Here is a 25,373-nt window from a genome sequence, read left to right as displayed (position 1 = left end):
AAAAATTTAATAAATTCTTAAGTTAAAGATGAAAATGTGGACAAAGATCTTATTTAAACCTCCTGCATATCCATCTTTTTGGTAAGCACCTAAGAATTTACCCGTTTTACCGAGTATTTTCCTATTAGGTTTTTATTTTTACCGTTTTTCCATATTTACAGATGAGCCTTTTACAATTCTATTACTTTAATGGTTTAAAAAAACATTTTGTTTTTTATGTTTGTTGGGTTGCCCTACTATGACAATAACAATTACAGTTTTATAGTTAAATGCACTTATGCAGATTTTAAGTATTTGTATTACAAGAAGTTGTTGCATAAATATTTAGAATACATAAAGTAATCTAACATTTAGGACCAATTTCGTGTCAAGCGACCCAACAGCAAAAATCAATTTGGATGTTCTTTGGACAATTTTTGCTAGGATCAATAGGTAAAAAGTTACACTCTTAAAAAAACCTGTATCAAAATATCTAACTTTTTCCCCTCTAACTCCCACAGTCCTTGACCCGAAATTGACCATTCATGCATTAGAGCCATTTAATTTTTATGGTTACAAATTTAATGGGTCCTTATAGATAGTGAAGTATATTTTGAAATGTCTGTATATCCATAAGTTTGTTGAAATCTATAGTTTGAAAGTCTGATATTTTTAAACGGACAGAAGGAGCATTTCAGTTTAAATTTTTAAAATTAATACCATAAAAACGGAATTTGAATTTCCTAAATTAGCTAAATATATATATATCGATTACAACAGTCATAATATCAATAACCTCGGAACTCTATAATATTTATATTAAAGAAATAATTGCATTACAATTGTTCATACAAGTATATATAAAAAAATACTTTTCTGCCTTCCAACCTCTGTAATTCACTAAATTTTTTGAAAACTATATGAATAATGTAAAATGTGCCAATAAAATTTTTTTAACAAAATTATTTTAAGCATGGAATGTATTGTTAAAAAAAATCACAAAAAATATGTATGTACAACATTTGTAGCTTGGTTGGTAAATTATCCTTGAACTCAAGAGTTTCTTTATTTTTTTTTTTTTAATTTTTTGTCGATAATGTTTGGTTGGTGCAAGTACGTTTTCTATGTGACTTTTTTGAATAAGATGAAAAACATGAAATAAAATCAGTAGTTGGCAGCTGAACCACTAAAATGCCATCAACTATTTAATGTAGTTTCCGTTTCATGGTAAATTTTAACTCAGTAACAACCAGACAACTGAAAGAGTGAGTGAATAAATGTATGAAAAATCAAGTCACAAAAACGTTGACTGAGTTGGTTGTTGGTGTAATGTGAAAGCTAATCTAGTTGTTTCTGCACTACTACTGTTTGCCGCTTGCTACTCTTGTTGTTAAACTACTCGGGGTTGATGCATCTTTATATTGGAATTGCCTTTGGTTTTGAGTCAAGTATGATGATGGCATTATTGCTTTATATTTATACTTATACTGTTTTTTGTTATTTTTACGTTCAGTTTTTTTCCCTTTATTGATGCGAGTGACTTTTACTGTTGCTGCCTGCAATTGACTTGTTGTTGAACTAGAATTTTTATTTTTCTATTATAGATTCTACAAATGCTTTTATCACAAACCTTTTAAAATCAACTACCAACAACTATGTTTTCGTTTTTATTCTATACCCTTCACCTTTGTGAGAAGGGTATATGTATATATATTTTTGTAATCCGTTTGTAATTTCAACAATATAATTTTCCAACTCCATAAAGTATATACATATATTCTGGATCCTTATAGATAGTTTAGTTGATTAAGCCATGTCCGTCTGTGGAAATAAATTTTCGAAAGTTCCTAGATATCTATGAAAACTAAATATAAAATATGATAAAAAAAAATATTGTTAAAGTCATAAAAAGAAGTGAACCTTATAAGAGAGCCTGGGTCAAATATGAACCAATATATATTATATTTTGTTGTACATAAAACTAACTTCTTGGTCCTACAACCACCTCAAAGTATACCAATCGGCTTGCCTGTCTGTGTATCCATGTAAAGCTTGTGCACACGCTGCAAGTTACAATTTTCAAGATAATTTCATAAAATTTGACAATTACTTTTCTTCGAACGCTATTGAAAATTTTGCATAGCCCCCATACAACCGTACCCCCAATGGATCTTTTGGGCTCACAATTATGTTAAATGTTCTAGTATGTCAAGTTTTGATGAAAACGTAAATTCCTCTTTCAAAATTTATAAGGATAGGCCAATACATACCCTTACCCCCCTTTGAGCCCTCTTGTAGAATATATAATTTTTTTGCCAAGAATAATAAAAATACTCCGGAATTAAGGTAAAAACAAATTAAATACATTATTATTTAAAAAATGCACATTTTTTAACATACTAGGTTGTGTAAGGCTTTCATATGGTTGCCCTTGCCCAATTATATATTCATACTTGTTTTTTTTTTTTGTGATTTTAGTAATTTTTCAAACTGTTTTCCTTGATATACTAATATACAAACTAAATTGGTACTTTAGTGTTAAACTGTGGGACAGTACACAAATTATTAAAAAATTTGCAAAATTTTTATTTTAGGTGATCACAGAAAACACAAGTGAGAATTTATAGTTTTTAAAAACAATTCTTAAAGTGAATTGTACCAAAAAATACTAACCATGTTTCCTCCTCATTGGATATGCTTAATATTGATATTTATTTTTGAATATACTCATATTGTTAAAATCAAAAAGACTTTTTTCGCTCTCAACCCACTGTGCCTATAGAATTTGCTATTTTCTAATACTTCTGGCTCTTTTGCTACTAACGATGTATTTATATTGACTAGAGAAATGCACCATATCAATTTTTCATAGTTTATTTCTAATCTAAAATATACAAAGTCAGTTTACGTTGTAATATACACATACATCTGTACCAAAATACTTTTTTCTCCTCCTGCTATTCTAACTTATATTAGAATCTTTCAAATATAAAAAAAACTAATTCTATTATTGCCAAATCTGTTGAACTCTCTTTAATATTTTTATTGTATTATTGCTTTTTGTTCGTTTTAAAATTTCCCTTTTCCAAATTGAACGCTTTTTGACGATTAGCATAAATTTAGTATCATTATCATTAAATTTATTCGCTTGGTCTGTTGGTCATTTTTATGATGCCCGCTTTTTCATGAATTCGTTACAATAATTTTCATGATTCAGTTGAGATTACCAACCATAAATCGCATAGAAAAAGTTCTAATGATTGATTTGTATTTTGTTGGCTTTTTGTTGATTTTATCCATGATTTGTATTGCATTTTACCATTATTGGTCATTTCATTTGCATAAATAAAAATGGTCGGCAAAAAGGGAGGCACGTGCGGTTTTGGTGGTATTTTGTGTAAATAGTATTATTGATTTTTTAGAAACAGTTTAATATAATTGTAATATTGACTTATATACATTTTTTTCCATTTTAGTAAGGTTTTGCGTAATGTTTATTTAAGTATCTGTAAAAAAAAAATATATATATATATAGATAGATAGATAGATAGATAGATAGATAGATAGATAGATAGATAGATAGATAGATAGATAGATAGATAGATAGATAGATAGATAGATAGATAGATAGATAGATAGATAGATAGATAGATAGATAGATAGATAGATAGATAGATAGATAGATAGATAGATAGATAGATAGATAGATAGATAGATAGATAGATAGATAGATAGATAGATAGATAGATAGATAGATATTGAATAAGTATGTACTCTGTACTTCTATTATTTTATAATAAAATGGATTTTAAAAAAAGAATAAACTAATTTATCAAACTCAAAAAAGTGCGTCAAAGACACCATATTATATTCTTTAAAAAACATTTACATTTTCATACATAATTTAACTACCAAAATAATCCAATTCTGGAGGCACCCGATGTGAATGGTCTATATTTAGCCTGCAGTGCACCTAAAGCGGCCATACCATCACGCAACAGCGACGAGCTACACACCTTATATTGCCAAATATCGAGAGGTGTATGAACGAATGACTCACAAGTAATTAGACCCTCCTTTACATCTTGTAAAATTTTCTCACCTTCTAACCTAGCTTCAGAAGGTAAAGCTTCACGTATATATTCTTCTATGGATGAACTGACAACATTTGAAAATTTAAAAGCTTCTTGAATTTCCACATCGATTACTGTTGTTACATCTGTGGCAACATTATTATTTTGACTAAGAGCAAAAGGCGCTAATAACTGATAAAAAGACTACATTTAGTTTTTTTAATTTCAATCTTAGAAATTTTTATTCAATTTACCGCATTTATAATTAAACAACAAGTAACAAATTTGAACATATTTGAATTGTAAATTATTTTACTTCCTAATTACAAGTCACTTGCTAGTTTGCAGGCTTTAAAGAAACTAATAGTTATTTTAGTTGGCCCGATTTTTTTTTTTTTTTTTTGTAAAATTTATCTTTTTTTTGTATTTAAGATTTAATTTATTTAAGATTAGATATCTAGTGATTGTGGGCTGTTTTGATAAATAAAAAGTTGTCTCATATAACACAATTTATTTAAGTTTAATATGTGTTTAAATAAAAAACTATTAAAGATATATGTATGTCATATGGTCACCAAAGTAAGGAGGCCTACTTATTTCTCATTTGTATAAAAATGGAACCATGCGTATATAGATAAATGGTTTCACCGAAGTAATTTTAATTTCTGGATAATATAGTGCTTGCATATTCAAAACGTGACTAAAACTTGTTTTTATTAAAATCTAATTAATTAGAAAATAGAAAAGATTATTGTAAAGTAGTTTTAAGTCGTATCAAGCTGACTATATTTAATTTTTCTTAATTGCCATATTTGTACATATTTATTTGATCTTGCGTGACTTCTTCAAGAGTAAACAATGTCAAACATAATGCTAGTTAAACTAAATAAGTATGTTCTGCCGAAACGAAAGAGAAAAAGTGTTTGCTCTTAGTTTTCGCACTATTTCAAGTCAAATATTTAAATTCGTCATGGAAAATAAATACATATAATTATAATGGGTTACCTGATATTATCTGTGAAAGTAAAGTTGGTATGATAATTATCTTTACAGAAAGCGTTTTTGAATTTAATTAAAATTGTATAGATAATAAATTATCTATACAATTAGTATAGTATAGACTAGACTATAGACCAGACTATAGACTAGACTATAGACCAGACTATAGACTAGACTATAGACTAGACTATAGACTAGACTATAGACTAGACTATAGACTAGACTATAGACTAGACTATAGACTAGACTATAGACTAGACTATAGACTAGACTATAGACTAGACTATAGACTAGACTATAGACTAGACTATAGACTAGACTATAGACTAGACTAAAGACTAGACTATAGACTGATTATAGACTAAACTGAACTATTAGAGATTAAATTAAAATTAATCCTCAATAATAATTTTTGAGTACTAAGTTAATTAATTTTTTACCTAATTAAGCGACCAATACAATTAAGAATTTACAAGAAATGCAACAATGTAAACATTATTGGGCCGGGCCGATCAGTAAAACAACCCATTATTATTTTAAGTTTTTTAATCGTTACACTGTTTTCATATTAACTGCAAATGTTTAATCGAATGAAGTCTCAAATAAACTTAAACTTAACTATTCTGATTATTAATTGGCATTTAATTGCCAATTCAAAAAAATTATATTTATTACAGAAAATAACTAGTAAAAATATAAAAATTCTTTTTATTAATGTCAGTTTTAAAACGACAAAGATATATAAATGTGAGAGTGTCAAAAAATAACTTTAGTGAATGCAATTATATATAAATTAGCTATAGCAAACATTTTGGGAAGTATCCAAATAACATCCAGTAATTATTTTACGAAGTATTCTAATATTTTTCTAATAAGTTAGAGCTTAAACAAATTCATAGTTATGTACTGATAGTGGGGAAGCTAGTTTCTATGTAACTATTCATTTTCTATCATTCCCCTGTAATTATATGCACCAGTATCTTGCTGTAGAGAAAAAAAGTATTTTAAAAGAGGATTTATTCCAGCAACCTACTTATGCATTCATACTACATACATTGTAATAAATGCTTTTTATATTTTATGAATAATTTCAAAAATGCAATTATAATTTTTCAAAAGTTCACAGAATAATTCATTAGTTTTTTTTATTTTTTTGTACATACCCAGAATCTAATAAAAAAGTCACAGAAAACTTTATTTTTTACGTTAATAATTTTACTGCATACTTATTATGACATGTTATAACTTCTCTTTTTTGATTTTTTTAAAAGCGTATGTAGCAAGATGAACTTATTCAAGGTGACAGCATAGATGAGTTCAGGAATAATTCAAGTGAATTATGTAAATGTATGGAGTTTGTTAATCTTTTAAGAAGACAGCCGAAAATCTGCTGGAACCTTGTTCTATTAAATTGGACAAAAAAATCTCATTAATAACTTTTATAATTATACTCATGTATAAAATATAAGTTTAGACCGTTTATAATACATACAAAGATATACATATATTCTGGGTCCTAATTCACTCAACACGTTAGGTTCCAAACTGGACGAGTAAGATGGTAAACATTTATATAAATTGGTTCAATTGGTAATGCTTGCTTTTTATTAAAAGATAACAATATCACCTAGCCCCTCTACAAGCTTTCTTCCGGTTTTCATTTAAAAGTGATATATACGATAATATAATTTTACATACATATATCTAACATACATACAGTGTCTCGCATAAGTATTCGAATTTAGGTGTTCTTTTAAAATAAACATAATTTAATTAATATTTATTATGTGTTAAATTAATAATTAAATTTGATATATTGTCTAGAGAGTTCTAAGGTTTAATATCACACTCCTTAAAATTTGAAGACATTACATTTGTTTAAATAAATTTAACTTTTTTTTAAAAAAGTCCATAAAATTACTTCACAAAAGTATTCGAATTTTTCCTGTATTTCATATTTGACCATATTTTACGAAACACAAAAAGGATATATTTTTGGCCCACAATTTTTGGGCATTTGTACCATCATTTCATATAATATCATTAAAATTACGATTTTTTACCATATTTGCCATTTTTTCTATTTTTTAAAGAGATAAAACTAAAATTTAATATTAGAATTTAATAGATTTCTTGAGGTATCTAAAAATAATAATTTTTGATGTAAGGATCTTTTTTTAAACATTCCAAGATATATTTTTGGTATCGTTCTTCTGTTTCTAATTGAATTATCTCGACCTTAAGTCCCTTTTCGTACCACTAGGATCGACATTTTCCGACAAACTTAGCACTTATATTTAAAATTTTCAGGACATCGTAGCCGTATACAAAAAAATACATGCCTTAACAAAATATCATCCTATACAGTAGATTTTAGTTTTTACTACTCATAACATTAACGATTATTGCCCATTACAACAACACTGTAAGTCCAAAATTTTGGGTTTATTTTGATCATATTAGATAATATTTAAACAGATATCAATATTTTTGAGGCCATTGGTTATAAAAAGAATGATCCCACTATATCGAATACCGTTTCTGCGGTGCATGCTTTAGAGTTGTACACTTCCACAATATATTGACAACAGCTGATATCTAAAACAACACATAGAAGACAAGTTTCCCCGAAAATTTTTAACCCTAGTATTATAAAAATCCATTCGATTCAAAGTTTTGTGTTTCGTATAATATAGTCAAATATGAAATACAGAAAAAAATCGTATACATTTGTGAGGTAATTTTATGGACTTTAAAAAAAATCTAAATTAATTTAAGTAAATGTGAATTTTTAAAGTTTTAAAAAGCGTGATATCAAAGCTAAGGACTGTCTAGACAATTTAACAAATTAATTTATTAATTTTGCATAAAAAATATGTTACATATGTATGTTTATTTATGTATGCAGAACTGTATTTTTATACCCTACACCACTATAGTGGGGAGGGCATTATACGTTTGTGCTGATGTTTGTAACATACAAAAATATTGGTCCAATACCCACATTAAAGTATACCGATCGATTCAGAATCATTTTTTGAGTCGATTAAGACATGTCCGTCCGTCCGTCTGTCCTGCTGGCTGGCTGTCCATGTAAACCTTGTGCGCAAGGTACAGGCCGAAATTTTCAAGATAATTTGATTAAATTTGGACCAAGCATGTTTTTTGGCACAAGGACGAAGCCTATTGAAAATGGTTGAAATCGGTCCATTATTTCACCTAGCCCCCATACAACCGTACCTCCCGATTTGAATTTTTTATGCTATAATTACGTCAAATATTCTGCTATCTCTCTAAAAATTGGCACAAATAAGTTTTATATATGTATAAATAATACTGCAGATTTTCGTAAGGATCGGCCTATATTTGACCCTAGCCCCCATACAAACCCCCCTTCAAAAAATTACTTAAACGTCTAAAATTGACTTGTAACCATTTGTATCGCAATGAAACTCAACAAAACTAACTGTTATTTAGAAATATATCCTTTTCCCAAATTTACCGAGGATCGGCCCATATTTGACCTATATAAAGCCTCATTTAGAAATTTTATTTTTTTATCAATAAATGGCTTAAATATTTTGGAATTATGGTAATATTCAACATAAAAGTTTCTTTACAAAAAATAAAAATTTTATAAAAGTAAAAATTGTAAAAATATACTCATGGTGTAGGGTATCATATGGTCGGCCATGCCCGACTATACTTTCCTACTTGTTTTAGATTTTATTTGACCCTAGTATAGGGTCAATTATTCGTGTTTAAAATTATTTGAATAAAACTTACAATATTTTTTTTTTGTATTCGAGTAGTCGACTAAAAATTATTCTATTAACGAATAAAAGTTTTTATTTGAATAATTTAATAAGATATAGATGAAAATTGCTAAACACCTTCAAAATCTTAAGATACGGGTAAAACACGGGTTGGCGTACATTAATGCACTTATGCGTTAACAATTTAGTTCAATCTCTACTTATTTTAAATTTCTCAATAGATTTTAAAGTGGAAACTGAGGTTTTTATATTGATATATGTATACGATATTTAACTTAAGTAGAGAAATATGTATGCATTTTAGCAGCCACTTTAAATGTTTAATACCCAAATGTTTAATACCCACCATTTTCATTCCGTTTGAAATACATGGAAATATTGGGTCCTTATTACATTCTAAAACAAAATAGCCGTCCATCCGCCTGCCTGTTGAAACACGATAGGGCGTGCTAGAGAATTAAAATTTTGAACAAATATTTTTTTGTTTGGTACTGAAAAGGGACAATATCTACCTACAATTTCACATTTAAAGCATTTAAAAAAAATCCATAGAATCACTTCTAAAACAGGAAGCATTCTACTTTTTAAATTGCAAAATATACATTTTTATAATTTGCATAAAGTAGTTATTGATTTGTTTCAATTATAACAGATCTCTTGATTTAGTATTCATGTATTTCTTTGTTGAATATTGTAATAAATTATGGGTAAAAAGTCACATTAAAATTTTATTCGAATATTCGATTATACGACAAAAATTATTCGAATTATTCTTTATTCTAAATTGGAAATTTTTTATTCATCCGAAGAAAATCACAAAAATGTTCCTCTATTAATCGAATAATTTTTATTCAAATGACAATCCTACCCTAGTACCATATAAAGTCCATACATATAAACCTTATATAAAATCCACCCGTTTAAAATATCAGTAAAAGACGTTTTCATTGTTATTTTTACGCCTAGAAATATAGTTTTAACACCCTACATAAAGTATATAAACAGTCCGGGAATAACTTCCGTTTTATTAATTGCTTAAATATTTCAGAATTAAGGATTTGAAATTCATTCATAATTGATTAATTGTATTATTTTTATTTAAAACTCAAAATATTTTACAATAATTTTAAATTGTTCTTAATTTTTAAAATTTATGGTGATCGATAGAACCCCCTTCCGAAATATACTTTATTTCTACAATATTTAAAGTCATGGTCATCCAGGAATTACAATTTTAAAGCTCAAATCGATTTGACTTAAATTATTGTTGCTAACCTAACCTAAAACATTTAAACTTTTTTTTAAATAAAAGCACAGAGGCGTCAAGCCGTTTTACCACACTTGACACTTTACGAAAGGAAACGGAAAGAAAAAGAAATATAAATATAATTATAAAATGTTTTTATTTTTGCACACAAAGAAACAAAAAGTATTTATAAAGGAGTGGGAATGCATTTTTCTACTTTTTTTCTAAAGCACACGTGTGCGTATTAGTTTTTCAGTTCAAAAGAAATGAGCGTGAACATGTAGTACATTAAAGTTTTTGTATTTATTATATTAACTAACATTTTTGCAGTTCAAATGCATTTGTAAATAGTTTTATGGACATTTTAATGTTGTCGTTGTCCTAAATAAACTTTAACGCTTGTGTTGTTGCTTTCTTTTACTTACTCTAGAAAATCATTTTGTAGTGATTATTTTAGTTTGTTGTGATGTTTGTAACAGTTCGTTTAACTTTAAGTAAATTGATCAATCAGATTTGACCTTTCGAATAGCACTGTTGCAAATTATAGGAGGTAGGATTGACCGTATTGATTTCACATACAATTCTTAATTGGTCCATGATTTCATAATGTACTAGACTTCAAAAATGGTTCTAACATACATACATAGGTATGTATGTATGTATGTTATACACATCAGTATTGTTGAAAAATTCGTCCTTAATAAGTTTTTTGAAAAGAACTATATTATTGCCTTAGTAGCTCATCACAGGATCGTTTCTTTCCTTATTATATATATATATATAATATATATATATATATATATATATATATATATATATATATATAATATATATATATATATATATAATATATACTAGCATACCCTGGGTGCTTTGCTACCCTAACTATGTATTAAAAAGTACAAAGATCTCTCTCAATAAATTCTCATTTAATAAGGACCGTGTGTTCCGGTTAACCATTATAAAGAATCCATTTGAAGAATAGAAAAGTACCATATAGTTCCCACTTACAGAATATTATTCAGTCAAGACCATGTATGTTAAAATTAATGTTCCTAGGTTGAATATTTTAGAAAATAAAAAAGGTACAATTTATGAGATAAAAAGTACTAAAAAATTGTCTCTTAAAGAATCTTATTCAATGAGGTCCGTGTATGTTTAATAATCATGTGTTTTCAGTTCATATTAAAGAACATACATAGAGTATCATTTGAAGGAAGAAAAAGTACCAAAAGTGAAATAAAGTTTACCTAAGTGGAAAGTACTAATAAAAAGAGTACAATGTTTCCCCTTTACGCTTAGAAGTATACTTTTTCGAGAATTAAGTTTACAAAATGTTCCGTATTTAAATCTACATATATATCACAGATAAAACTGTGATAAATCTGCATTCATTTATTCCAGAAAAATTGTGCTTTAAAAAAGGTACCAAACAATTTACATGATGATAGGCCTATAAATTAAAGTTCCCGTTTTACCTCTTTTTGGTACTTTTTTCCCCAGTGAAATAGCAAAAATTTTATTACAATAAATATTACAGAGTTAATATGTTTAATATGAATAATTCAATAAATCGAGAAAGTTTTCTTAATGTGCTAAAAAAAGTACCATAAATACAGGTTTCTCCCTTTTGCGCCCAAAAAGGACTGAATTTTAAAAAGGTACGAAACAGGTGTCTCATAATTTTGAGAGATGTATCCAAAATATTTAGAAAAATTTTATTATATTAATTAGTTTAAAAGTTATAAAGGGCTAAAAAAAGGTACCAAAATCACATTTGTTACACATTTTTACCCCTTAAAAGTACAAATTTTAAGAAAGTACCAGACACCCATCTGCTCATTTTAAAAGTAGATATAGGTGCATTTAAAATTTTTCTTGTATCACTAATATTACGTAAGATAATTAAGAAAACCAGTTTTACCCGATTTTTCCCCTTTTTCCCCATAAATGTGCAAATTTCCAAAAATCCCTCCTTAGTGGATCTACATAACCAAAAACACATCTAATGTCAAAATTTCATGATTCTAGGTTCAGCCGTTTGGGCTGTGTGATGATGAATCAGTCAGTCAGTAACGCTACTCTTTTATATATATAGATGTAATTTCTTTAATTTTTTTTTTTTTAATTTTTTATCGCTGCAACTCAAATGTATTTATTAAGAGTCCAGTGTGAATTAAAAATTTCTTACTCATTATGTTTCTAGTTCGTTGATTGTAGTACTATTATTAGTGTCACAACCCCTTTTTGAAAAAATAACTTTAATTACTATTTCGCATGTTATTACTGCAAGTGCCAGTCATTTTAAGTTCATACATATTCATATTTTAAAATAAGTAGTAGATATTAATAGAAACAAATTTTAAAGAACTATTGTGTAATAGGGGATTTTTAAATTATTAATAAAAAATATATATTGAATTTACTAATTTCCAAAAAGAAGATTTAAAATCCAAGTATTCTGAGAAATTATTTAAGATTTTAAGGTTTTTCATGGACCATATTTAATAGGACCCAAATATAGTTATGAGCATTAAAGAAATTTTCTATGCATATACAATTTTAACAATTCTCCACTAAAATACTGTGTGTACTACATATAAATTTTGAAAATTTTTATTAATAATAATTTCTTAATTTAATAAGATAAAAAACGTTTAAAGATTGGCGTGTTCAAAGTTTAATATTAGTATATATTCATATAGATATGTATGTAAATATGTTTAAAGTGCGGTGAAAATATTAAATGATTATATTATTGCAGTGCCTGTCTCTACTGGAGCTGCATTTGCAGCCTGGGTTCTAGCAGTTGCCTCATTTTCAATAGCTTTTAATTCATTTTTTGAACGTTGTAATTGTAAAGCGGAACAACGTATTTGCATCCAGGGTAATGTAACAGCAGTCGAGCAATTATTAAAACCTTGTTCAGCATTGGCCATAGAATCTAAAACACGTTGTCTCAAGTCATCGGGTAAATCAGGATTAACTAGAAGCTTCTCAGCTTCCGATTGTAATACAATATTTTGAAAGAATTGTCCGGGTGATAAACCAGCAAAACCAGCTTTTGGACCTAAATTTAAACCCAAATTAAGTTGAGCCTGAAATGTTAATAAAAATTTTTGAAATTAATTAAGTTATACATAAATAAAACTGAAAATACAATTTCTGTTCGAAATACTAAATACGGGCGTTACCCTGTTTATATTTCTAAACATTGGCCTAAATAACACACAAAAAAAAATATATTTTTAAAATTCTATAATACAATTTAATTTCTGTCAACTAATTTAAAAAAAAACACATTACCTGACTGAAACCCAGAGCACAAATTACTAAAAATATTAATGTTAATTTCATTTTTTTTAATTTCAATAAAATTTTTAAACCGATTAATGTATTTTGTCGTTTAATGTTCGTAAAATAACTAATAATTACAGTTTCAGTGTACATTGTTTTTATAGTTATTGTCAGATCTAGTATAGACTGTGTTTTTCCATGGATCTTATCTTGTTTTATTCAATAGCCACTACGCACCGATAAATTAAAAATATAAATATTTACCCTGGTATGCATTTTTTATGATGTTGTTTCCTTTTTAGCTTAATTTGTGTTATTTTATCTTGTTTTTCTATAAAATTTAATTTTATTTACAGATCTAATGTAAAGTTTATGCATTATTTCTTCAGATGACTAATATCACCCAAGTGACGTTAAAGAACATATGAAATATATAATTCTATTTATACGTATATGTTCGAACTTTTTTCGAATTGAAATTATATTTGGAAAATATTATTAAAAGACACACAAAATAACGTTTAAAAACTTTATAAATAATCTGTTTCGAGTAAGATTTTTCATTTATGTAAATTTAAATAGAGGCTATAGCACTTGTCTTTTATTTAATCATATTTAATTAGCTGAAATTAAAATAGAAAATTGTATTTGTAACACCGTCCAACACCATTTTTCACACACGAACCAAACCATATACATACGAAAGCACATAATTTATATGGTATAACTGTGTACTCAGTTTTTCATTTTCTGATCGTTTAAAATTTTGAGTTATATACAATTTTCAAAAAATTTTATAAAATATTTTTAGCCACCCTATTATAACAATATGGGTATCAAACAAAGAGGACAATTGCAGTATTTTTATCTCGTATTTTGTTTTATTTTTTAAGAATAAAAATATGTAAAAAATATGCTTATAAAAGTTTATCCCTTATTATCCTTGAAATTTTATACAAAATTGTTCAACAAAAAATATTCATAATAAAGACGTTAGAATGGAGTACAAAAGTCTTAAAATTGGTCTTCATAGATTCATTTGTTTAATTTATATAATATTTTTTAAATATCTCAATAAATTTATTAATAAAATTTTCCCCTTTGAAAATTTTAAAGTTCTTTTTTGTTAAAATATTATGTAGAAAAATTAGAATTTGATAAACTTTAAAGAATATGAAAAGATAAAAGTCGATTAAGGATATCTTGCATTTTTTATCCTTTCATGTAAAAACTACCTTCTGGGAAAGTATTATTCCGAACTCTATAGTTATTCTAAATTCTATATATCTTTTAAAAATACATTTGACCTCCCAATAACGTTATCAAAGTAGTATAGTTTTCATTAAAAAATACAACAGGGCGAAGGTATATCATGTGCAATTAGTAAACCATAAATATTTAAACAAGGTAGGAAAGTATAGCCGGACTGGGCCGAGCATATTATACCCTACGCCAGTTCTGAATTTCTTTCAAATGTGATTTAATTTAGCAAATAAAATATTTATGTTGATTTTTATATCAATTACTACATATTGAAGCAAGGAATTCAGCTTATGAATAAATTCGAATGAATGATTTTATATGAAATGGTGAAGGAACAAATTTTAATTTGATTTAAAAAATTGAATTAAGGCTTAACAATTTTAAACCTTTGTTAAAGACTATTTAAAGAACTTTATAGGATTATTTAATGGGTTCGATCGATAATATCTCAAATAATTGCATACATAATATAACCACCGACTATTGTTTAACAGGTAGATATACATACTTCCGGTTAAAACAATTTTTGTGTAAAATCTGTCAATTTATTTTTTCAAGGTGTCAAATTATGGATCGATCCTAATAAAATTTAGTAGAGTTATTTTTATTCCAAAAAAAAACTTGTCGTTGAATTTGACTAATTAAGTAACTAAGTAATTTTATCGATTATGGATCGATCCTAATAAAATTTAGAAGGGTAATTTTTATTCCTATAAAACTTGTCTTCGAATCACCCAAATTTTGACATTTTAAACTGTATTTCAGGCTAACATAATGGCAGTACATGAACCGCACGGTCCATAACCTACATGACATAAGACCATGTTGCGAATCTTTTTAGTTGTTTTCCAAAAAAAAAATATCATGTTAATTTCTTCTTATAAAAAAAACTTAAATTGCAAATAAATTTTTAATTAAGGCTACAAAAAATTATAATCACTGCAATAGTATAGGTATACAGAAAAATGTTAGTTTATAAAAAATGTGAATAAGAATATTCAAGAAACCGTTATATTACCACCCTTAAATGTAAAGTACAGAGAGTAGTCAATGATATACTGCAAAGATGCCAGTACGATATAAGGAAAAAACCGTTAAATTTAAAAATATTTTTTATTTTTAACTATTACTCTTCGATCCGTGTCAAAATAGAGAAACAATTAGAGGATACTTTCGAAAATAAATCATTTAATATTTAGTAATAAAAAAACTTAATAAATACTATTACCCTTTTAACGCTTAATTAAATGTTATTGATTTCTCTAAAATCCTAAAACATTTCACTTAGGTGATGACGGTTCGTATATTGTTTTCCCACTTTATTTAACTATATAAAATACAACAGCTTACTATATTTTAAAAGAATTATTTCAGTTTTGCTTTTTTTATCAATTTGCATAAAAACATTCTTTAATTTCCCCCCACTCCTGTTCATTTATGTATGTAGTTATGATGCACATAATAAGCAAATGGACCAAAAGATAAAATAGAAAACACCCCTACGCAGACATTAGCCTTCAACTTGACATTTATAATCTTAAAAATCTGGCAACGCATTGTTTGCGTTTGTGCAGAAAATATAAAAAATAAAAAAATACAAAGAAGAATGAAAAAATGATTGTAGAAAATTTTATAGTAAGAAGAAGCTTTATAGTAGCCAGAGGCCTGTGCCGATTCGTTAAAAAAGCCAAAGCTACAAAGCCGCCGATAGAATTTAAAATTCTATGCTGTACAGTCGTTATATGTATCATATATGATCGACTTTGAGTTTTAAGCTTTTTGCAAGTTTTTTTAATTTATATTATATTTTTAAAATAAACCATAATTTAAAAACGTTAATAAAAAAAATAATTTTAATATTAATATTAGTTTCTGATAACCGTTATAATATAGTTTTTTCAAACACAAGAAATGACTCAACACCGCTTCAGTATTTTCTATCTTAACCGCCGTTATTAATTTTAGTCGACGCAGGTCTCTAAACATTCACTTTAGTAGAAGAAAAATATCGATTTGCCATACACGACGATAAAACGAAAAAAGTGTTCAGGAGCTGAAAAGTTGTGCAAAAATTTTAAAACGTTAGAAAAATCAAAAGAAAAAAATAATTATTTACTGAAAAGACTTAACAGGATACAGTCGTAATTTGCACAATAAGAAAAGTTATAGAAAAAAATTAATTGCAAGATAAATAGTCAATTTTCAAAAAAAAAAAAAAAAACTCAAGAGGAGGAGGTGATTGATTTTTTTATATTGTAATTTTCGTGTGAGTGTTTGTATTTTTTGAGTTTGTGTATTAGAGAAAGTTCACAAAGTCCAGTTTGGCTTTTACCAAAATTTTCAGAAACATCTAGAGTCATAAAGAGTTAAGAGGATAAAATGGCCTTTGCCGGATTAAAGAAACAAATTAACAAAGCCAATCAGTATGTAACGGAGAAAATGGGTGGTGCCGAGGGCACCCGGTTAGATGTCGATTTCATGGAGATGGAACGCAAGACAGATGTAACCGTCGAACTGGTGGAGGAGTTGCAAGTGAAGACAAAAGAATTTCTTCAGCCAAATCCCACGGCCAGGGCGAAGATGGCAGCCGTCAAGGGTATTTCGAAATTGTCTGGCCAAGCAAAATCGAATACGTATCCTCAGCCTGAAGGTCTTTTGGCTGATTGTATGTTAACTTACGGCAAAAAGTTGGGTGAAGACAATAGTGTTTTTGCGCAAGCGCTAGTTGAGTTTGGCGAAGCGCTGCGTCAAATGGCTGATGTTAAGTACTCATTGGATGACAATATTAAGCAAAACTTTTTGGAGCCACTTCACCATCTGCAAATGAAAGACCTCAAGGAGGTCATGCACCATCGCAAGAAGTTGCAAGGACGACGACTCGACTTCGATTGCAAACGTCGCCAGAAGGCAAAAGATGATGAAATACGTGGGGCCGAGGAAAAGTTCGAGGAATCGTTGCATCTTGCCCAAATGGGCATGTTCAACTTGCTCGAGAATGATACCGAGCAGGTTTCGCAACTCTGCACTTTCGCCGAGGCTCTCTACGAATTCCACTCGCAATGCGCAGATATTTTGCGTGGCCTTCAGGAGACGTTAGCTGAGAAGCGTGAAGAAGCCGAGTCGCGTCCCAAACCGGAGTTTGTGCCCAAATCCCTACTCGATTTGAATTTGGATGGTATGGGCAATGACACGGAGAGCTCGGGCACACCATCCCATCATAGGGTTACTGGTGCGTCTCCGCTGCCATCGCCCATGCGTTCGCCTGCTAAATCGATGGCCACTACACCGTCACGCCAGCAGATGCAGCCCTATTGCCAGGCTTTGTACGATTTCGAGCCGCAAAACCCCGGCGAATTGGGCTTTAAAGAAAATGAAATTATCACTCTGCTGAATCGCGTCGACGACAATTGGTTTGAGGGCTCACTCAACGGTCGCACTGGCTATTTCCCACAATCGTATGTGCAGGTGGTGGTTCCCCTACCTAATGGCAATTAAATTGTCGTCAAATTTTCTTCTCTCAAAACGACATAGCTGCAACAACTACAAAAAAAAATAACCAGGAGGCTGATTATTTTAATGATTAAAAAAATTAAACACTGATTGTTCAATCGACAGATAAATGAATGGACAAAAGTATGATGCACGAAAGATGAAGACGATTTTTAAGCTAAAAGTTAACCATTGAAAGAAAAAGTGAGTTTATTAAACGTATGTATGTAATTTTATTTTTGATGTCTATGAAACAAACATAAAACAAAATTGGCAAACAATAACTAATTTATTAATTTTAATATAAATTAAAATAAAAATTTTACAATTTAAATGTTAATTACAATTTATCTACAAAATCAACAAGAAAAAACACAAATGAAAATTAAAAACTAATAAAATTTTAAAGGAAAAGAAAACTAAACCAACAAAATTTAGTAAAAACAAATAATTAAAAACTAAAGTTTAAACTATCCAAATGAAAAATAATGCTTCAATTACAAATGAAATTAAAAAAAGCAAAATAATGTATATTAATATAAAATAATATAATTCTTTTACTTTATTTTTATAGTAATTTTTCTATTTAAAATAAACAAAAAAAATTATTATTACTTTTTTGTTAATACAAAAAAAAACTTTTTCCTAGTATTTTTTTTAACATCCTCTCCCTTGTCATATTTAATCTTTCATAATTTATTATAATTATAATTAACAGGTGTTTTTTTGTCTACATTTAACACTAGATTTTACTACGTATAAGTTGTCATATTGACAAATCTTTGACATTGATGCTAATTACCATAGAGTAAAAGTCCTTGATAATAAAACATTTGATGTGTGATTCTATTATCCCTGCAAAAATGCGTCACACATTTAGATATGATATACATATGTGTATATTTGAAGAATTTGCTTTTCAAAGAGATTCTTGTTTGATCAGTTGTTTAGTATATTTATAGTAAAAATATACAAATTTTCTTCTAAGATGTTATTATTCATTTTGGATACAAGATTTTACATTGTTTTTAAATTTTCATCTATGACGCTTATTGTAAATGAAATGAAATATGCAATTGCAAAATATATTCTAACACATGCAATATGACTAAAGGTCAGCTTTAATGATATAGAAAAAATGTCAATACCTCTAACCCTCAATTCAAATCTTAATTAAATGTATGACAACATTATCCTGTGTAAAATGAACTTTTGAAAAAAATAAAAGTACTTAAAAGATTTATGTTTACATTATATAACAATTTAAACGTCCTTGATATTTTTATATAAAAATCAAAGATAATCTTTTTAATGTTAATTATTATCTGTATTTTTGTGCTCGTTATTTATTTTTTACTTTAAAAACAAGCAGTTTTATACGCTAAAAGAAAATCATATAAAAATCCTTTAAAATTGTTGGTGAGTTTATGTGAGCACAAAAGGTACTCACGCTTTTAAATTTGAAATGTTGCCAACAGCAAATTGATTTATTAAAATATATTCTCTAAGGATAACTAACATCACACAGAAAGTTAGTGACAATTTGACAAGACTAAGTGGGTCAATTTCTTTAGTTCTCTATGTAGTTGTCTTCTTTTTTTGTTTAACATTTATTTTTCACATAATATTTTATGTCTTAATAATACCCTAGGGATTTAATGTGTTATTTAGATCCTTTTGACAATAAACATTTTAAAAATAAGAGTTATTATTATCACGAAAAGTTTTTGTTGGTTTTTTTTAAGTTAATTTAAAAATTATTAGGCTTTATTTAAATTTTGTTGATACTTTTATGTCATTTTGTCAGTTTACTAATATTTTTAACATCACTTTAGCAAGTACTTGCTAAAATAGTATTTTAAAAAATACTATTTATGACACAAAATGCTGTGGCATCACACTTCTCATAAATTTATGAATCATTTTTTTATTATTATTATTATTTTAGCATGGCCACAAAATATTTTGTTTTATTTTTAGATAAATATATTAGAGACTGATTTATTGTACAAATTTATTATTTAAACTTCTTCTATATTTAATCGACATTCACATGAGAGAAATAAAAATTTTATAAATATGTATTTATAATTCGGCAGCATGAGCTTATGAAATTTTCTAGCATTTAATTGGATTTAAATAAAGCAAATGTAATATAAATATCAGTATTTATTCAGTACAATTGTACAGTTTTGTTTTAATATTTAAGATTTCAAATTGCAACTTAATCTAAAGTTGTAGTCTCGTTTACCTAAAGCGAATGGCATTTTCACTTAAATTTTGTCAAAAAAAAAATATTCAAAATATATATTTTTAAATGGCTTTGCTATGAAATTTTTTAAATCAGTATTATTATGAATTTTGTTTATTAAAATTTTTATAGTTTTTATGTTTGTTTTATAAATTATTACTTTTTGATTTGTGTTTCTTTTTCTTTTTAATTTTGTAATATTATTTATGTTTTTTTTCTTTTCTTATCTTTAATTTTAGCAATCGTTTTGCCTTTAATTGCCATAAACATGTCATCAAATTTTTATTTTATTTATCAATTTTTTTTTTATTTTTATTATTATCTAAAAAAAATCAAAATTTATTTATTAGATAGATACAAATAAAACTGCTAGATATATAAATAAATATTTTAGAACTGCTTGTTTAAAAAGTAAAATATGAATAATTATTTTTTAAATAACAAATTAAAATATAAAACGTAAAAGAAATTCTATACTCCTCCCTCTAACTTTATTATAAATGTGTGTTGTTTAATTTTGTTATTTATTATTATTATATTTAAATTATACAATATATATATTATAATTAATAAGGCTAAAAAATAAATTAATACAAAAGAAAAACAAAATAATAAGAAACTAAATTATATACATGTATATTTATTAAACTATATTTATTATTATTATGATTATAAACAATAAAAAAATTAACTGAAATAAAAAACTCTGTAAATGAGTTTTTTGTTAAATAATAAAATAGTCACGATATGAATTAAATATATAGTTAATGGAAAAGGGATCCTAAAATAAATGGAAAAAGCTAGTAAAAAGGAAAAAAACAAACACAATTAAAAAAGACATCCATATATAATGGTTACAGAAATTCTCATTAACCATTATTTATAACAACAACAAAAACAACAACAATTAACAATAATTAAAGAAATTAATAACAACCGATTTATCTATAAAGATTAAAATAACAAAAAAATGCTGTCTCATGTTGGAATATATTAATTATATTATACACCCCCTACTAATTATAAATATATATATTATATATACTTACATACATACTTACCTACCTATTTAACAAGTAAAACCAAAACAATAATATTTATAAAATAAAACATAATTGAAAAAAAATACAAAATAAAAAATGAAAATATTTAAAACCAAGGAAAGATATTAAACAGAGTTTCGGCAAGGATTATCCTTAACTATTAAGCCTCTATATACATACTCGTATATTAATTAACTACTATTAAAAAATTGTATTATTAACATTTGAAAAAAATGATTTTTTTGTCCTTTTATTTTTTGAAATTTAAAAATAAAATGAACTCAAAACAATAATAATTGTAATTTGCAAGAAAAAAAAACAAAAATACCACAGTTATATTTATTAATAATACAAAAACAAATAAATTATATTATTATAAAAACAAAACTACATAAAATATGATTACTTAAAACTGCATAATAACACAATACATCTTCAAAAATAACAGCTTCGAATCTTGTTTAAGGGAAATTTGTCTTGAGTCTGTTTTGCTAAATTTTAATTCAAAATTAAAATTTAATTTCATAAAACTATATTTCCGGACCTTCTTTTGCTTGAAATACCCAAAAAGTGACTAATTCCCTTGACAAAACCTAGTAGGTTGCGAGGGTTAAGTCCCGCAATTTTCCCCAGTTCGCCGTGGAACCTATTCCCTAGCCATTTCAGCTTGAGGTTTTGTATCCTAAGACATTGGCAGATAATATGCTCGATCGTCTCTACTTCCTCATCTTCGCATAACCTGCAATAGTCCGGTATACTACTGTCCCACTTACTGACAACGGTTCTAACTGAGCAGTGTCCAGTTAGAAACCCTATCAGAACCCTTAAACTTCGTCTTTCCAGTCCTATAAGTATTTTGGTAGCACCCATATCAAGTTTTGGCCACAGGGCCTTTGATATCTTGCAATCCAATCTACTATACCAGGACTGGTTAATGATGTCACGTATTCTTTCGAATATCATCCTATTATAGTGACAAATGGGTGGTTTTACCATCCATGTTCCATGAAACTACAAACATTTTGTTTTTGGAATCTTAAAATAATTTCAAACAATAAGAAAACATTTAAAAACAAGAAGTATTTTCAAATATTTGCAATTTAGAATATTCAGTGGAAATGATCAAAGAAACTGGTTCAAATCGTTTATGATAGAATGAATTTCTTTCACTACTAATGGAATAAAACATCTGGTTATCAATAAAACATTCTTTGCATTAAAAGATGTTATTAACCATAGAATTTTAAAGATTTCTAAATTTCCCTAAACAAGTGCTAATAATCGTTTATATCATTTATAAATAAATTTATATTATATTAATACATATTTATTTAACAAACTAACACCAACACAAAATATATATTAACAAGTTTTCATTTTTTTCATTAATTAAAGTTAACTTGGATGTTGGTTACTTATTTTATCTTATTAAAGATATTCTATTATAATTTCCAAACATGTTTCATAATAAATGTTCATTTTGTTAATTTTAATGTTTTTTTTTTTTTTTTTTAACATAAAATATTGCGTCAGCATCATTCTTCTTTAATAGTAAGGGTTAAAAAAAGAAAAAACATCAGATAAATAGTTGTGACCTCTTTAGCATCCTTTTAAGATTTTTCTTTTTTTGCTTTTTCATAAACCATTCCTACTTATTTTTGCTTATTCTTTTATACATATATAAAAAAATTGTATGGTTTCTTTAATATAAAGTATTTTATTCCTTATTCATGCTCTCTCTCTCTCTCTTCCTTTACAACCACCCTTTATAATTTTTAAAAAAATCTGCTCTTCCCTTCTCTAACAAACGTTACAATTATGCGTAGTATAAAACAAATAGCAAAAAGCACGTTGTTATATTGTGGGCGTATATTTTTCATTCATTCATTGTTACACTAGATTTGTTCAATATTTTTCTTTGGTCGCACATTTTTCTTTCGTTAGGAAATGGTTTTTTTATCCTATTTTGACATTGACACTGGTTTAAAAACATTTTATTGAGAGAGTACCATGCTGATTTATTTACATACATACTATACATTATATGTACATACATATCTATACATTATTGTTTATAATAATTTATGTATTTGTATGCTGGATTTTACTATTACCCCAAATAACTATTAGTGTGAGGTTTATTGTGCGTTTGTGCTGATGTTTGTAACACCCAAAAATAATAGTTCTGCACAAGCTTAAAGTATTCAGAATTACTTTCTGAGTCAATTAGGCTATTTCCGTCCGTCTGTGTATTCACTATTGACTATTAAAAATGGTTTAAATTGATTATTTTTTTTTCCAACTAGCCAAATACAAACGTAACCCCCAATAGGACAATTATGGTAAATGTGGTAGTATCTCTCAAAAAATAACAATTTTATATAAAAAAATCCACATTTCTAACATATTCATTAATGTATAAATTATGAAAATAATTTAAAATAAAAAATAATCATAATCTTCCTATTTTTTAAAATCACAGTCGGTGTTATACGGTTGTATCTTAGTATGTCGTAATTATACCCTACACCACTTTAATAGGGAGGCTTTATTAGGTTTGTGCTGATGTTTGTAACACACAATAATATTGATCCTATATCCACCTTAAAGTATACCAATCGGCTCAGAATCATTTTCTGAGTCGATTTAGCTATGTCCGTCCTTCCGTCTGTCCATCCATGTAAACCTTGTAATCAAACTACAGGCCGCAATTTTGAAAATAATTGAGTGAAATTTGGTACATGATCTTCTATTGTCCCAAGGACGAACCCTATTGAAAATGTTTAAGATCGGTCCATTATTTCACCTAGCCCCCATACAACTGTACCCCCGAAGAGGACTTGTAAACATTGTAATCAAACTACAGTTCGCAATTTTGGAGATAATCCAATGAAATTTGGCACATGATGTTTTATGTTACTGTAGACGAAGCCTATTGAAAATAGTTAACATCGGTCCAAATAGGGCTTTTAAGTTCATAATTATGTTTAATATACTCGTATCTCGATAAAAAGCTGCAAAACCAATTTCTATACTAGTTTTGATGACCCTGATGAACTTTATAATTATAGGGCCTCATTTGACCATAGCCCCTCTAAAAAGCCCCCATCAAAATTTTACTTAAATATTGTTAATTTTTTCATTAATAAACGATTTGATTTTTTTGTTGAAACACCTTTTTCGATCATTGCTTAACTGAATGCGTAAACGTAATCGAAATGCAGAATAGGAGTGAATACATCTTGCATACTTTCAAAAATACGTAGATTAGGATGCCCCGTGGATCACTTTTTTGAAAGAATACCTCTCAAATGAAGCGTTCAAAAATGGTTCTCAGTTCCTTATCAGTGTTTCCAAATCTAGATCTCACTATAATACGTTCAAAAAAAATCTCAGTATTCTTATCAAAATGGGTGGCAAAAATTCATTGATTTTGAGCTTATCACGGGAAAAATATATAAAGTGTTTATAAGTGTTTTTCTGGTCTGAAAAACGACTTTTAGTGCAAAACCAAATCCCCAACTATTTTTTAAATATTTTTGTTGAATTTTTTAATCCCATTTCACAAAAAATACACTAAAGTCAGAATATTCAGTAAATTTTTTAGTATTCAGTACATACATATGAATTTATTAAAAAGACGATTCCTCGGAACACTAATGCTCAAAAAATAGGGTTTTACACTTATAAACGTGTTACAAATTTGCAGAAACAAATCTCCTTTTTATGAACATCAACGATAGAAGGTATTTATTATTTATTTATTTCTAATTAAAAATATTGTTTTTAATAAAAAACTTTACAACAAACCGTAAGTGAATTTCCTTTCCTTTTTGAAAACAGTAATGTAATGTAACACAACTAATAATATTAATGTGATTTTTATTATTGATTTTATATTAAAATATTCCAGGAAATGAATATGTACTTACAACTCTACTTCGAAATTAATAATTT

At 27.2% G+C, this 25,373-nt stretch overlaps 3 protein-coding genes across 6 annotated transcripts; 1 reads left to right on the top strand and 2 right to left on the bottom strand.

The window, feature by feature from the left end:
- Positions 1-3,813: 3,813 nt before the first annotated feature.
- LOC111681232 lies at positions 3,814-4,392 on the bottom strand. The gene is made up of 2 exons (XM_046950334.1): positions 4,307-4,392; positions 3,814-4,244 (listed from the first exon to the last, which is right to left on the bottom strand). Exons 1-2 carry the CDS (start codon positions 4,343-4,345, stop codon positions 3,888-3,890), a joined length of 396 nt encoding a protein of 131 aa, XP_046806290.1. The 5' UTR covers positions 4,346-4,392; the 3' UTR covers positions 3,814-3,887.
- Positions 4,393-12,664: 8,272 nt separating this feature from the next.
- On the bottom strand, positions 12,665-13,541 carry LOC111681239. Its single transcript, XM_023442993.2, has 2 exons — positions 13,380-13,541; positions 12,665-13,171 (listed from the first exon to the last, which is right to left on the bottom strand). The coding sequence occupies exons 1-2, from the start codon at positions 13,521-13,523 to the stop codon at positions 12,824-12,826; spliced, it is 492 nt and encodes a 163-aa protein (XP_023298761.2). The 5' UTR covers positions 13,524-13,541; the 3' UTR covers positions 12,665-12,823.
- Positions 13,542-16,621: 3,080 nt separating this feature from the next.
- On the top strand, positions 16,622-20,695 carry LOC111681176 (endophilin-A). 4 transcript variants are annotated; one of them, XM_023442913.2, is made up of 3 exons: positions 16,622-16,868; positions 16,978-18,326; positions 20,613-20,695. In XM_023442913.2, the coding sequence occupies exon 2, from the start codon at positions 17,013-17,015 to the stop codon at positions 18,126-18,128; it is 1,116 nt and encodes a 371-aa protein (XP_023298681.2). In that variant the 5' UTR covers positions 16,622-16,868; positions 16,978-17,012; the 3' UTR covers positions 18,129-18,326; positions 20,613-20,695. The 4 variants fall into 4 exon arrangements, with proteins under 4 accessions (XP_023298681.2, XP_023298672.2, XP_046804929.1 ...); XM_023442904.2 differs by having other exon boundaries at positions 16,622-16,899; XM_046948973.1 differs by having other exon boundaries at positions 16,622-16,899; positions 16,978-18,341.
- Positions 20,696-25,373: the final 4,678 nt, after the last annotated feature.

Source organism: Lucilia cuprina, chromosome 4 (assembly GCF_022045245.1).
Source record: "Lucilia cuprina isolate Lc7/37 chromosome 4, ASM2204524v1, whole genome shotgun sequence".
In the NCBI taxonomy this organism is placed as follows: domain Eukaryota; kingdom Metazoa; phylum Arthropoda; class Insecta; order Diptera; family Calliphoridae; genus Lucilia; species Lucilia cuprina.
Note: the sequence above shows the minus strand (reverse complement) of the source record. Positions and strands in the feature narration are given on the sequence as shown.

Bases quoted from the DNA above. Each gene is read 5' to 3' on its own strand.
- LOC111681232 (XM_046950334.1), bottom strand. From the start codon at position 4,345: ATGTTCAAATTTGTTACTTGTTGTTTAATTATAAATGCG. The intron at 4,245-4,306 runs GTAAATTGAATA...TCTTTTTATCAG, and splicing joins GTTGTTTAATTATAAATGCG to TTATTAGCGCCTTTTGCTCT.
- LOC111681239 (XM_023442993.2), bottom strand. From the start codon at position 13,523: ATGTACACTGAAACTGTAATTATTAGTTATTTTACGAACATTAAACGA. The intron at 13,172-13,379 runs GTAATGTGTTTT...TTAACATTTCAG, and splicing joins GTGCTCTGGGTTTCAGTCAG to GCTCAACTTAATTTGGGTTT.
- LOC111681176 (XM_023442913.2), top strand. From the start codon at position 17,013: ATGGCCTTTGCCGGATTAAAGAAACAAATTAACAAAGCCAATCAGTAT.